Source organism: Cyprinus carpio, chromosome A4, assembly GCF_018340385.1.
Source record: "Cyprinus carpio isolate SPL01 chromosome A4, ASM1834038v1, whole genome shotgun sequence".
NCBI lineage: Eukaryota > Metazoa > Chordata > Actinopteri > Cypriniformes > Cyprinidae > Cyprinus > Cyprinus carpio.
Genome location: NC_056575.1, coordinates 11863091 through 11875761, shown reverse-complemented (window position 1 = coordinate 11875761; position 12671 = coordinate 11863091). Strand labels below are relative to the sequence as shown.

At 41.1% G+C, this 12671-nt stretch overlaps 1 protein-coding gene across 4 annotated transcripts in view; it reads left to right on the top strand.

The window, feature by feature from the left end:
- The window catches only part of LOC109064448 (UHRF1-binding protein 1-like), a 31793-nt gene that overhangs the window by 18245 nt on the left and 877 nt on the right, over nucleotides 1–12671 (top strand). Inside the window, exons 7-23 of one of the 4 annotated variants that reach the window (XM_042741042.1) lie at nucleotides 100–270; nucleotides 501–681; nucleotides 773–856; nucleotides 952–1098; nucleotides 1848–1957; nucleotides 2135–2276; nucleotides 2390–2583; nucleotides 2837–4203; nucleotides 5212–5262; nucleotides 5565–5713; nucleotides 6034–6188; nucleotides 6333–6483; nucleotides 6564–6602; nucleotides 9946–10199; nucleotides 10674–10785; nucleotides 11017–11177; nucleotides 11873–12671. The exon at nucleotides 11873–12671 is cut by the window's right edge and continues 877 nt beyond it. In XM_042741042.1, the coding sequence (XP_042596976.1) occupies nucleotides 100–270; nucleotides 501–681; nucleotides 773–856; nucleotides 952–1098; nucleotides 1848–1957; nucleotides 2135–2276; nucleotides 2390–2583; nucleotides 2837–4203; nucleotides 5212–5262; nucleotides 5565–5713; nucleotides 6034–6188; nucleotides 6333–6483; nucleotides 6564–6602; nucleotides 9946–10199; nucleotides 10674–10785; nucleotides 11017–11177; nucleotides 11873–12013 (3609 nt within the window). In that variant the 3' untranslated portion in view covers nucleotides 12014–12671. Of the gene's footprint in view, nucleotides 1–99; nucleotides 271–500; nucleotides 682–772; nucleotides 857–951; nucleotides 1099–1847; nucleotides 1958–2134; nucleotides 2277–2389; nucleotides 2584–2836; nucleotides 4204–5211; nucleotides 5293–5564; nucleotides 5714–6033; nucleotides 6189–6332; nucleotides 6484–6563; nucleotides 6603–9945; nucleotides 10200–10673; nucleotides 10786–11016; nucleotides 11178–11872 lie in introns of all 4 variants that reach the window. The other 3 variants (XM_042741037.1, XM_042741058.1, XM_042741051.1) reach the window with 3 other exon arrangements.

Genomic DNA, 12671 nt, shown 5'->3' with positions numbered 1-12671 from the left:
AAGAGACTTCTTTAAAAAACATTACTAATGATTACTATGATAACTAATGTGAGATTCCACACTATTTGCCTCAAAGCTGAATGTCCATGTGTATTTCAGATGAAAGACTGTAATGTTATTGCATCAAAGCTGATTCTGATCCTGGACGACCTGCTGTGGGTGCTGACGGACTCTCAGCTCAAAGCCATGGTGCAGTATGCGAAGTCTCTTAGTGAAGCCATGGAAAAATCAGCCGCGCAGAGGAAGAGCATGCCCCCCGATACAACACAGGTGTGTGTTTGAAGCTACTTCCTCATCCCCTTCACTAATCAGCCTCTTCACTAATCATCATACTTCCTCTTTTTTTTTTTAAGGGTTGCTTTCTGTTCTCAAAATAATATTTTGTTGCCCTCTACTGGTTGAAAATTTTAGTTCAGATTTTGCACTGCTGATGTGTCAAATCTTTGGTGTGTTACTGGAGATTTATGTACAGTGTATTTCAACTCTGTTGGTGTTTTTAGGTAACACCGGCACCTCCTTCAGCCCAGCAGGTGCGCACACAGCAGGCTTCAGCCGCAGCAGATCAGAGTGCTTCCATGGCACGGCTCTTTAACGACTATGATGTTCGTGAGACCTCACACCACCTCCAGATCACACATCTCGACCTGCATATCTGCGACGACACCAATGCCAAGGACAGAGGTACCACATATTCACACTTAATACTATTAACATCAAAATGGGATGTGAAGTTTGGTGTTATGCTGAAATATGCGTCTTGTTCACTCTATAGGAATAAATAAGAGAATAGATAGTGGTGCAATGCAGTTGTCCTTCAGTTCTATCAGCGTAGACTATTATCCCTTCCACAAAGCAGGTAAACTCCTCAAACACATTCCATTCTTCCTGTAATAACCTGTTGAACTTGAAGATGTTCAGATTATTAAAACATAATTCCTTTCTCTCTCTCAGGTGAGAGCTCTATGCACTGGATGCATTACGGCGAGGCCACAAAGTCTCGTGAGACCTGGGCTCGTTCTCTCCTGGAGGAGTTTAAGTCTAATGTGGAAATGCTCAAAACCGCAGTCAGTGGCCAGAGCCAGAGCTCCCCTCAGCACGGTGAGAATCTCCTGCCAATTAACACACCCTTATTGACTGCTTTCATCTCATTATGACTGCGAAACAGAAAATGGATGAATTTCATGCAAACCTATCGCGAATATGACTGGATCATTTTTGACACAAAAAACAAAATAAAATAAAATATAAATAAATAAGAACTTGTGACATTATTTTCATGACTATTAAAACTAATTTTCAATATTACAGTAATGCAACAATATATATTTGGGGAGAAAAGTGATCTGGAAACGTGTTATTTAATTGAGAGCTGTTGTTTATAGATACGAGAGGTCTTCCATGTGGCCACTGAGAGTATAGCAGAGTTTTTGTATAACAGCCTTTAGATAAAGTGTTACAGTTTTTTAGCTCAGCAGTACAGTACGGCTAATGTTAGAGTATATTGTGATCAGGGCTTTAATTTTGAAATCATTAGAATGTGTTTTTGTGGCCATTAAGTGTTTCCTGGTAGTTTGGGGAGAAAAGTGATCTGGAAACGTGTTATTTAATTGAGAGCTGTTGTTTATAGATACGAGAGGTCAGATGAGATGTTTGGGGGGTTTTTGGTTAGGGAGCTGGACTCAGGCCCAGATGGCTTGTGGCCGCTCTCCCCCACAGCCAACTGCTGCTGGTGTCTGGAGACAGGTACCTCTCTGGTGTGCGTTTGAGGTGCCACACAAACACATGGCTGCGGTTTGTGCAGATGGTCCGCTGTGTTTGTGATGTCTGAGTTTATGTGTTTCCCACAGGAAAGATCACCACCAGCTCCAGCACTTCCTTCTCGCCCCCACCTGCACCAAAAACCCAACTCATGTCCAGCTCAATTGTGCTACGGATGGCAGATTTCAACATCTATCAGGTTTGTGTGGAAGAACACACATACACATGCACTAATATTCTTTCCCTCTGAAATAACTCTTTAATGCAATTTATACTAATTTGAAATTCAAATGTGTTGCATAAAGATGCATCAGTGTAAATGATGACATTTTTATTAAGTAACTCTTTAAAAGTTGATTTTTCTGCTGTATTGAAGGTGTCTACAGCAGACCAGCCACGCTCAAGTCCTCAAAGCATGATATCCTGCAATAAGAAATCCCTTTACCTCCCCCAAGAGATGCCGGCTATCCATGCCGAATTCACAGAGTACTACTTCCCAGATGGCAAAGACTATCCCAGTAAGACAGAAGTGGCAACATCCATCATAAATACTGACAGAATCAGAATATTCACTTAATATCAGTTCAACTCAAGCATTCTCTGAATTGACATGAATAAACTCTCTCTGCAGTCCCCTGTCCCAACTTGTACGTGCAGTTGAACGCACTACAGCTGGTGCTTGACTCTCGCAGTCTGGTTTGGCTCAATCTGTTTGCGTTGGACCTTCGTCAGAGCTTAGAACAATTTATGGAGCTGTACAAACTCAATGACTCGCAGAAACCTGACGAGCATGTAGACATCAGAGTGGACGGACTCATGCTGAAGGTACTTCTTACTTGCATTCACTTAAGAAACTGCAACAGTTTAGCTTAATCTCTAATCAAATACACCTGAGCAAGGTAATCAATGTCTTCAGAATTACTAGAAAATTAAAAGTGCGTTTGATCAGGGTTTAAGCTAAACTCAACAAAGCAATGGACCTCCAGGGCTGGAACCTTGTTATAAAATTCTATGTACCATTTTTTTTTTTTTTTTTTTTTGTAGTTTAATATAAAATTCTGTGTTTGCATGTTTGTAGCTGGTGATCCCTGCAGAACAGGAGAGGACTCAGCCTGACCAGCCCCGCTCAGTGTCAGTACAGACCTCAGAGATGGTAGCCACTAACACGCGTCACCCTTCCGGATGTACCCGGTCCAGTCTGGAAGCCCTCTTGCAGGCCTTCCAGGAGCAACCCTTCTTCACCTCCCTCTCTGCCTCTTTTCCTCGTTCTCAAAGCTCCTTCTCTGTGCTGCATCCTGTCTTCCAACGGCACGCTCATGAGCAGGACACATGCATTCATGATGTGTACCGGGGCCTCGCTCCGCCATCTCTCTCCACCAATGCCCTCAAAACAGCAGCAGCCACCGACTTGTGGGCCGTGCACTTCTCCCAGTTCTGGGTGGACTATGAGGGCTCACGAAGTGGGCGAGGTCGTCCGACACCTTGCGTGGACTCCTTCCCTCTGACACTTTGGGTATGCCACCCTGCTCGATACACTCAGCACCAGGAGAGGCTCAGAGCAGGTGTAGGGTCAGGCCTGTTGCCTCGCAGCGAGTCAGCAGAGATAGCCAGTCGTCTACAGAGGAAGAAGCTTCTAAAGGAGTACTACAGCTCTGATGCATCTCCTAGCAACATGCCAAGCAACGGCCTCCACAAACCACAGTCTCTGGATGGCCTATTCAGCGACTCCTCTTCGTCTCCTTCCCTTGCTTCCTCGTCCAGCGAAGTAGACTTGCAGGTGATAGTGCACATTAAGAAGCACCTGAGTGCTCAGGTGAGCCATGGGCAGTATGTGTTCCTGCTCAGACTGCAAAATGCTGTGAAATCTCTGCAGCGCACTTTACAGCAAGATCTGGAGCAGTACGGCTCCAAGCGGCAGGGTCCCACGCAGCCCTTCAGTGCCTGCGTGGGCGTGCTCATGAAAAGTGCAGAAGTTGCACTTCTCCTAAAGCCCATTCCTCAACCAGATTCGAACACCAGCCCCCTGGACTCAGACGTATCCCCTTCAGAAAGCAGGGCTACTCTTGAAGCTGGGAGTGAGGAGAGCGATGGGCACGAGAGACCCTCGGCTGCAGGAGAGGGTACTCGAAAAGTGGATCAGCTCCTTTGTGCAGGGACACATGCCGTCAGTGCATCTCCTCTCCTTGCTTCCCCGTCTCCTGCTCCGAGAAAGGCGTCTGTGGATGAGAGGAGTAGCATGGTGTCTGGTGGAAGGGTGCTGTCTGAGGAGAAGAAGGACTTGAGAGATGTATCTCCCAATGGAGAGGGCAACAGAACTGAAACCAAAGGGCAGCAGAGTGAAACCTCACAAGGTGGAACCATGGTACTAGATCCCATGTCTGACAATTCCTCCAGGGAATGGAATGAGAAGAGTCTGGGAGGAAGGCTACCTCAGTCCATGTCCAGGTATTACTGTTTTAGTGTATTTAGAACACAGCTGTGCAATCTTTCCTGCTTTGTTTTTGGAAATTGATAATGGAAGTCGAGCTGCATGGCCCTGTCCCAAATGCTGCCCTTGCAACCCACTTTAGAGTACACAACTTGTGCAGCATTGAGCCTTATAACATATCACACACGTTTCTGTTGAACTTAGGAATGCATTAGCCAATCTAAGGCACTTAGATTAGTCAGCACTGGAAACGCCAGAGGTGTGTTTAGTGTGCACGCTTGCAAATTCCGTCATCATAAACAACACAGTGCAGATAAGATGTAAATAAGTGAAGGCTTATAATGCAAGTTTTTGCATAAGACTAGACTAACGTCATGGACCGACATGTTTGCCTGTGAAGCTGGAATGGAATGGAAAAGTAGATTTTTGACCCTGGTTCCAACTGCTCTAACCCACCTGCCTGTAATTTTCAAGTCATGATGAATGAACCCTAACCCTAAGAGTTTAGCTCCAACCCTAATTTTAATGACGTAATCCTGAAGGCTTTGGTTAGGTTTTTCTGGTGTTTGGTTAAGGTTAGATCTAAACTCTGCAGGAAAGTTTAACGTGAGAACAAAGGTTTTTATATCTAGCCATTATTTTCTTAAAATAATAAAAATGTGGGGGACAAGAGTCTAAGTGTACATATAATGTGGGAGGGGGCATGTTGTGGTGTATATATAATATATTCTGTATGTAACGTGCCCTGCTTTGGGCCTGACTGACTGTTCAGTTTTCAATGAGGTTTGTGTCGGCCTGTGAGGTGCAAAGCAGTGAAAAAAGAGAATAACGGGATTGTGAATTTTGTAGCTTTAATTTAAAACTGAATGTACTGTAGATAGGATTAATGCATAAATAATGACATTGAATGTTTTGAGAGTATGTGTGTGTGTATTTGGGAGTAAGACCCAATGCACAAGTGCTTCCTTGCTCTGAATGTGACCTCTAGGTGTGTGTGTGTGTTTGTTCAATTTCTCTCTTCTGAAGAAAGGCAGTTTATCAGTGGTCTCTGACCTCTTAACTTCCACGCACAACAGGTCTACCTCCTTATATTCCATGTCCAACATGTAAGACACCCTCTTTAGGACTCCGTGGCCATCTGTGTATGCGTGAATGTTTGTGGAGAAGACTGTGGTATCGTGATTGTGATCATTTCACACTAGCTTGTCCCTCGTGGTGTTGTGTGTAGGACTGTGGACGTGCACGGAGTTTGCCGACTCTGTCTCTGACTGATGTTTTGATTTTGTTGTATCACTTTTGGTGTTTTTTATGTTAGTACTGACATGCTCATCCACTCTCATACTCACCGTTTTCTACGTTTTGTGCATGTACTCTGCAGTGGTCGCTTGATCCAGGGCAAGTCGCAGTCGAGTATCTCAGTGTCCTTTAAGAACATGAAGAAAAGCCCTTCACTACAATCTCTGGATGATTTCTCCATAGACAGTTATTTACTAGAGGACTGTGACAGCTACAGCCTGCTGGAGAGAGGTACATGCACTCTTGAACACAATGTTCTACTTGTGTGTATTCTTTTATGGGAGAGCTTTATTATGTTTGTGTCCACAATGGGGCAGTATTGGGACATCTATATTTTTGTGCTATTCTTGATAACCGGAAATTCATTCAGATTTACCATTTAGCACAGGATAAACATCAAGTTCAAATGTGATGGGAAAATTATGATTTATTTTTACATGTTTTCTATGTTACTGAATATGACTCTGGATATGCTACACTCTCTCGTTCTTACTAAATAATATGCAAATATGTTTTGTTTTGTTTTGTTTTTTTTTGTTTTTTTTTTACAGATGACATATCAATGTCTGGTTACAAAGAGGTTCTAAATGAACAGATCTCCTCAGAAGGGACTAATGTGACTCTCGCTCAGGAGGCAGATGAGGCCCAGTCACCTGACGCCATCAGCGCTGCCTCACAGAGCATAGACGAACCCACGAAAGACCTTGTAATAAACTTTTTCTTTCTTCTTTCAGTCCTCTTTTCCCATCATGCTCAACTTTGTTGCTGAAAATGCACTTTTTCTGTTCTCCTGAATGAAAATAATGCGATGTATCTATGTATAAAATATCTGTATTACATGCATTTGCAGGTGTCGGTGCTGGTTTTGAAGATTCACTCGGTCTGCTGTTCTCTGGATCTGAAGGGTGATGATACAGCAGTCGCTCTGGAGGTAGGACGGATCCGACCCAACCAGCTCGGCAACGTCAGTTTGCGGCAGTATCTTAGCAACCGCAGCCTGGGTAAGACTGATTGACAGCTGTGTTTGTGTGTGTGTGTTGCTGTTACACCAGATAAATAATTGCTGTTTGCGTTTCTTCAGGTTTAGTGTCTGCAGCATCAGTCGCTCATAGTGGTGAAGGTACTTTAAGTGTGTATCTTCGTATGTTTGCATAGTGTGTGTTTGTGCGCATGTTTGTGCGTGGACATGCTGTCTGTGAGTTTGCATGAGGCTGAGGTGTGTGTGTGTTGCGTGATCACTCTTTAAGCTATTTTTATGTTTAATTTGAACCCTGCTATTCAAAAGTTTGGGTTCTGTTCTGTAAGGTTTTTTTTTTTTTTTACAAGTCTCTCTATGCTCACCTAATCTGCATTCACAGTATTTGATCGAAAATATAGAAAAATAGTAATATTGTGAAATATTATTACAATTTAAAATGACTGCTTTCTTTTCTTTCTTTCTTTTGTGTTATACATTTTAAAAGCTGAATTTCCATCAGCCATTACTCCAGTATTCAGTGTCACATGATCCTTCAGAAATCATTCTAATATGCTGATTTGCAATATTTATGTGGAAAATGTGATATATATATATTTTTTAATGATTCAATAGAACAGCCTTTATTTGTACATTTATTGTTTTTAACATTGAAAGTGTTTTTACTGTCACGTTTGATCAATTCAATGCACACTTTCTGAATAAAAGTATTAATTCCTTTCAAAAATAAATAAATAAAACAAAATCAATTAAAATGACTGACCTCAAACTTTTGAACAGTAGCATACTGATATATTTTTTATAAACGACTAGTCAGTGTTTTGTTCAAGTGATTAGTCTTAAGGAAGCTATGCAGATTGTGTTTGTCAATAGAAAAAGGTGCTAATAGCCTATAGAAACTATCATATTCCTCACAGAAATGAGCCTTACTGATTATTTTGATAATGTAGAAAATTGTGTTAGTAATGTTTCTTCTTTTTAAGCAGTATGGTAGGTTTGTGTGTGCTGTGGTGTGAATTGTAATGGAACATATTTCTCATTCACTGGTCCCAACTCTTCACTTTCCCCTCTCTCTCTCTCTCTCTCTCTCTCTCTCTCTCTCTCTCTCTCTCTCTCTCCTGTTGCTGTTTTGGTATTGTGTTGTCGTTTCTGTACTGTCACAGACCACTGGGTTGTGCAGTAGCAGAACTGCTGGTTCAGGAGACTTTGTACACACATAAACACACACATACAGCCTCTCAGTTATCTGGGTTGTTTCAGAGCACCGCCTCTTTCCTCTCCAAGAACTCATCTTTAGGCTTTTCTCTGCTTAGTTTCTCTTGACAGATTCCGCTAGCCTCTGGTTTTTCAGTCTGTTTCTCTGTATTTTTCTCTCACCTGCTCCCATGCTCTCCATTTCTGTTATTGTCACTCATTCACTTTTTATTTTTTCTATTTTATTTTTTTTTTAACTCATTCACTTTTTCACTTTTTTTTCATTCACTTTTTCACTCTTGCTTCATTCGCTGTTCAAGGATTAATCAAGAAGTTCGTCCAGGAATGACAGTAATGCCAGTGATCTTTCTGTTTGTAATGGGGTCTAAACTCCATCATATACTCCAATTCATAAGTGAAAAAATAACTTTAATACTCAAAAAGTCAAGTTATTTATGCAGAGAATTTGTTTTGAACTTAATATGCCGTTCCCTGTTTTTCATAATGTTTACTTTATGATCTTAGGATTTCCAAAAGGACAAGGTACTATGTTTTTATTCGGACATATACCATGATAATACCATGATTTTTGGACATGTACCATTGTGTTTCTTGAAGTGCTTTGGAATACTGCAGATACCACAGAATATAAATGTGATTATCAGTACCAGGGTATACCGGTGTACTATGTTAGTACCATCTGCTACAATCATCTTACCACTGTAATGCCACAGCACTTTTTTCATAAGGAACCATCTCTGTTATATCTCTTATTTAACAGTTCTGCTGAATGAGCTTCTGCGTTGGGTGTTTTTCCCTCTATTCTGGGCAGAGGAGATGAGGATGTTAATGCAGTCTCAGTTTCAGAGCTGACGCTTCTCCAAAGGAAGTACAAGTAGGGCAGCCAGAGAAGTATAGTTGATAATGTGGACTCCTCTGCCACGAGACCCTCTGGGATCTCTGACCTGCACCGCTCCCAAATCATTTGATGTCTCCTTTCTGCCCTCTGCTGTAGGAAATTTCAATGAATTTCAATGAGATTTCCTTTCATTACCGCAGGCATTGTTGCGCTGACATTTTGGATTCAATGCATAATTTAAATGCAGCGTTTCAATGTTTTGGATTTGTCTATTTTTAGACCGGTGGCTGTCTCCCGTGTCCTGCTTTGCCGTCTGGTTCCACAGCCTGTGCACCGGGCCCTCGATTTACACTCATTAGTGATCCATTGGTTTCCTGCATTACCGTGTACACATTAATGTGTCCTCGTAGATCCGAGGCTTATTGCGTTGCATGAGAAAACATGGAGTAGATGGTGTTTTCATCATGTGGATCTTCACTATCGTGTGTATTTTGTATAATGGCATCTATGCTGAAATATTAAGAGGCGTTCACACTGACAGTGATCTGCAGTGATATAGAGACCTGGAATGATTCATTATCAATGAGAGCAACCGGGACTGTAGTTTAATGGTATGCAAATAATCAGTGATACCTAAAATTTCTTGGTGCCTTCTTCAAGTGCACCTGGTAAGTTTGTACCTTTGAGTTGGGAATTGACTCTTATGACACCGTCTGAAATACTTGATTCTGATAGGTCAATCGCAGTATTCTGAAGTCCGTTATTAGCCAATAAAGACTGTTGTCAATAGAGACGCTGTATAACAGACCACTCGTCTGGGTATCTGAAGCCGGTGCTTCTTTCATGTCTGTTGTATCGCACCTTTTTTGTACATTGCAATAGATTAGAAGATAATAAACCAGTATGAATACCTTTTAAAAATCTCAAATCCATATTTAATGTCTGCAGAGTTATTTGAAAAGCCATTTAATAAGTGGTAAGACTGTACTTTATAATTGAAATGTTAATTTTTTTTCAACTAGTTCATTTGTCTTACCTTAAAGCCATGAGGAAGCATTTTTCTTCATTGGAGCTTGGCATTTAGTGTGCTAATAAAACATTTAAACTTAATAAAATCAATATTTCGTGTCCTGTTATTGACTTGATTAACTAGTAGACAAGTAGACATGCCTCTTATGATATTAGCAGCTTGTGTGTCACCTAGAATTCAGAGTTTAATACTTGTAAATATGACTTTGCTTGGTCATGTGCTCAGAAATCGTAATTACAGTATACCTCACTTGAAGAGCCCTCCTGTCAGTGTGAACGAAGCATTTCATGGATCAGAACTAAGAACCTTTAAACCTACAGAACATTTTTGACACATTTTCTAAAGTCTGTTAAGGATAATATTAGCACATAACTTTATTTCTCATGTTTGTCTCTCTCTCATAGGCTCTGGGTCGGGGTCGGAGCCCAGCGCGGTGTTAAATCCAGAAGTGCAGGTGAGGCTGGAAAGCGGTCCGGGAGCTGCGGTTCACTCTCCTCTGGCCGAACAGAATGGCTTCCTGCAGTGCCGCCTACAGGCCTTCAGTGCTGACTTCCTCATGGCATCACTGCGAAACCTTGGCCTGTTCCTGGAGGATGACTCCGCCTCCCAGGTTCTCCCCATGGAGATCACCATTAAAGATACACACGTCAATCTGAAGGTACATTTAGACACAAGACATTAATGCTGTCACGATATCAGATTTGATCAGAATATCAGAATTATTGTAGACTAACACTTACGGATATTTAGTTTTTTTCTTTTTTGTCCAATGAATCACACTTAAAACAGAGTGTTTTTGGGTGTAGGTCTCGCTTTCATTTGTTCTTGGCATGATTTTGTGTGACAGTTTTAGCTTCTGTTGCTGGATTATTTACGAAACTGTTGTATATGTAGTATTAACATGATATGGATATTTATTTATTAATTTTTTTTATCACCAGTACTAATATTTTGTTACATACTTTAATTCACTTCAAACTGTGTGATTGTACACAGCCCCTTGGTTCAAAAACCTAGCGATCCATAATCCCAGAATGCCCTGACTTCAATGAAAAACCACTGTAGATAGCAAGACAGCTCACTTTTTAAACAAGAACCAGCATGTATGAACGAATATATGTGTTTAAATCAGGATGATGGTCCCCGTGACAACGCATCAGAGCCTGAGGCCACACCCATCGCTGTGCATATTCATAATCTTCTTATTCATCGCCAAGATGATGGCTCATTCAGCATCGGAGGAGGTTATTCATGTCCCTTACTTCCTGTTTTTCTCTTCCTGTTACCTCCTTCTCTCCTCAACTATAATTGTTTCTTATAGCATCATTTTCCCCTTCTTTAAATCTGTCTGGCACATGCATGCACTCTCTCTTTTACTTAGAAATTTGCCTCTATTTTGAATTATTTTGAAATAGGATTAAACCTCTGGAATGCACGTACTAAACACATCCCTCCCCCTCTCTCCCCTCGGACAGCTGAGCGTGCTGCGGACTCAAAGCTTCAGAAGGCGGGGCCTGTGAATGACAACAGGCTCAGTTCTGTCCCTGAAGTTCCTGTGGGTGTGGCCAGTGAGCCGAAAGCCACTCAGACTGCACTTCTGTCACCCACAAGCCCCACCCCCTCAAGTAAAGAACAGGTACACAGAATAACTTGCGATATGTAAATGATTGAAGAGTTTTGCATGTTGTAATGCATCACAGGGTACGTCCACATAAAACTATAAAATTGCAGCTTTATATGAACATTTCAGTTTGTTCTGAAAAATTTAGATTTCTAATGATAGAAACCTAGAAAAATTCATGCAATTAGACATCAGTAATGCCTTTTTGGTGTCTCACCCAGTCACAGTGATGTAATAATGAAGATTTTAGAAGAAGAAATTAAATAAAAATTACTTAAAGGAATAACTAATGATAACTGTGAAAAGGTGTAGCACCTACTGCTCTGCATATTCTTCTGAAAAAAATCCAATGTTGACTTGTGAGAGATATGAGAGTTTATTTCTAAGAAGATCCCTGATCATTTTAGTCCAACTTTGAATTCTTGTTCAGCCAATAAAGAGAATGTTTACATAAGTCTTAAAGGCACAGTAGCAAAAATTATTATTATTATTGTTTTTAATTGTGAGGGCCAAAGAAGGAGTGTAGAAAATGGTCATAACTAAACCATTATTATGAAGTTGTTGGTGCAAAAGCTTGAGTAATATTTATAAGTGGACTTTAGGGTAAAAGTAAAATTATAAAAACAATATGACCCCTTATCATTCAAGCAAAGCATCCAGGCTGATAAACAGTTTGTGCGCCAAGCTAATGATCTTTTCCGTCCATACAGCTGCTCATGGAGGAGAATGAATGCTTGAAATTGGAGCTCTCCAAAGCCAAGATGGCGCTAGCAGAAGCCCAGATGGAGAAAGACTCTCTCCAGCATCAAATGAAGTCTCTCAAACTCACCAGCAGAGGCAGCAACAGCTAGTAACAGTGCATGTGTGTGTGCATACAGGACTGACACTTGCCACAGGGGGGCAGCGGAGTGCTTGGAGGGGCCCGGCGCAATAAAAAATCCCAACTCTGCAGCCGAGAAGAGGATGATATGTGTGCCGTGATGGAGATCTCACCTCATTTGGAATCCAGGCTTTGCAATCAGTGGCATCTGCTCATAAAGAACAGTGTTCTTTACTCTAGTATACACACAAAGCTTTAGCATCAGAAAAAAAATCAAGTGAAAAGACCCTTTGGACAGCCTGTGGAATTTCACAGATGTTGCTCTCTTCCTGTTTTTACTATTTCTTTCACTTCATTTATTTGTGTCACATTCTTGCTCACATTCTCTCTCTCTCTAACCAATTAGGAGCACATTCCACCCTTGACCTTTAACCCCAGGACAGTCTTACACACTGAGTGTCAGGGTGTGCGATGTTGAATGTCATTTCTTTGGAGGAATGTCTTAAAAAATTAATTTGCACTGTTCCGGACTCTTTTGTTTAACAATAACTAAAAAATAATATTTAGTGATTTAATAAATTTGTGATTATGTATAGTAATTGTGATACACAAGAATGTTTTGTTAATAAGTGCGATTGAATTGGCGTAGGCAAAATATTTACATCTTCATTATGTTAGCGTCTCAAACA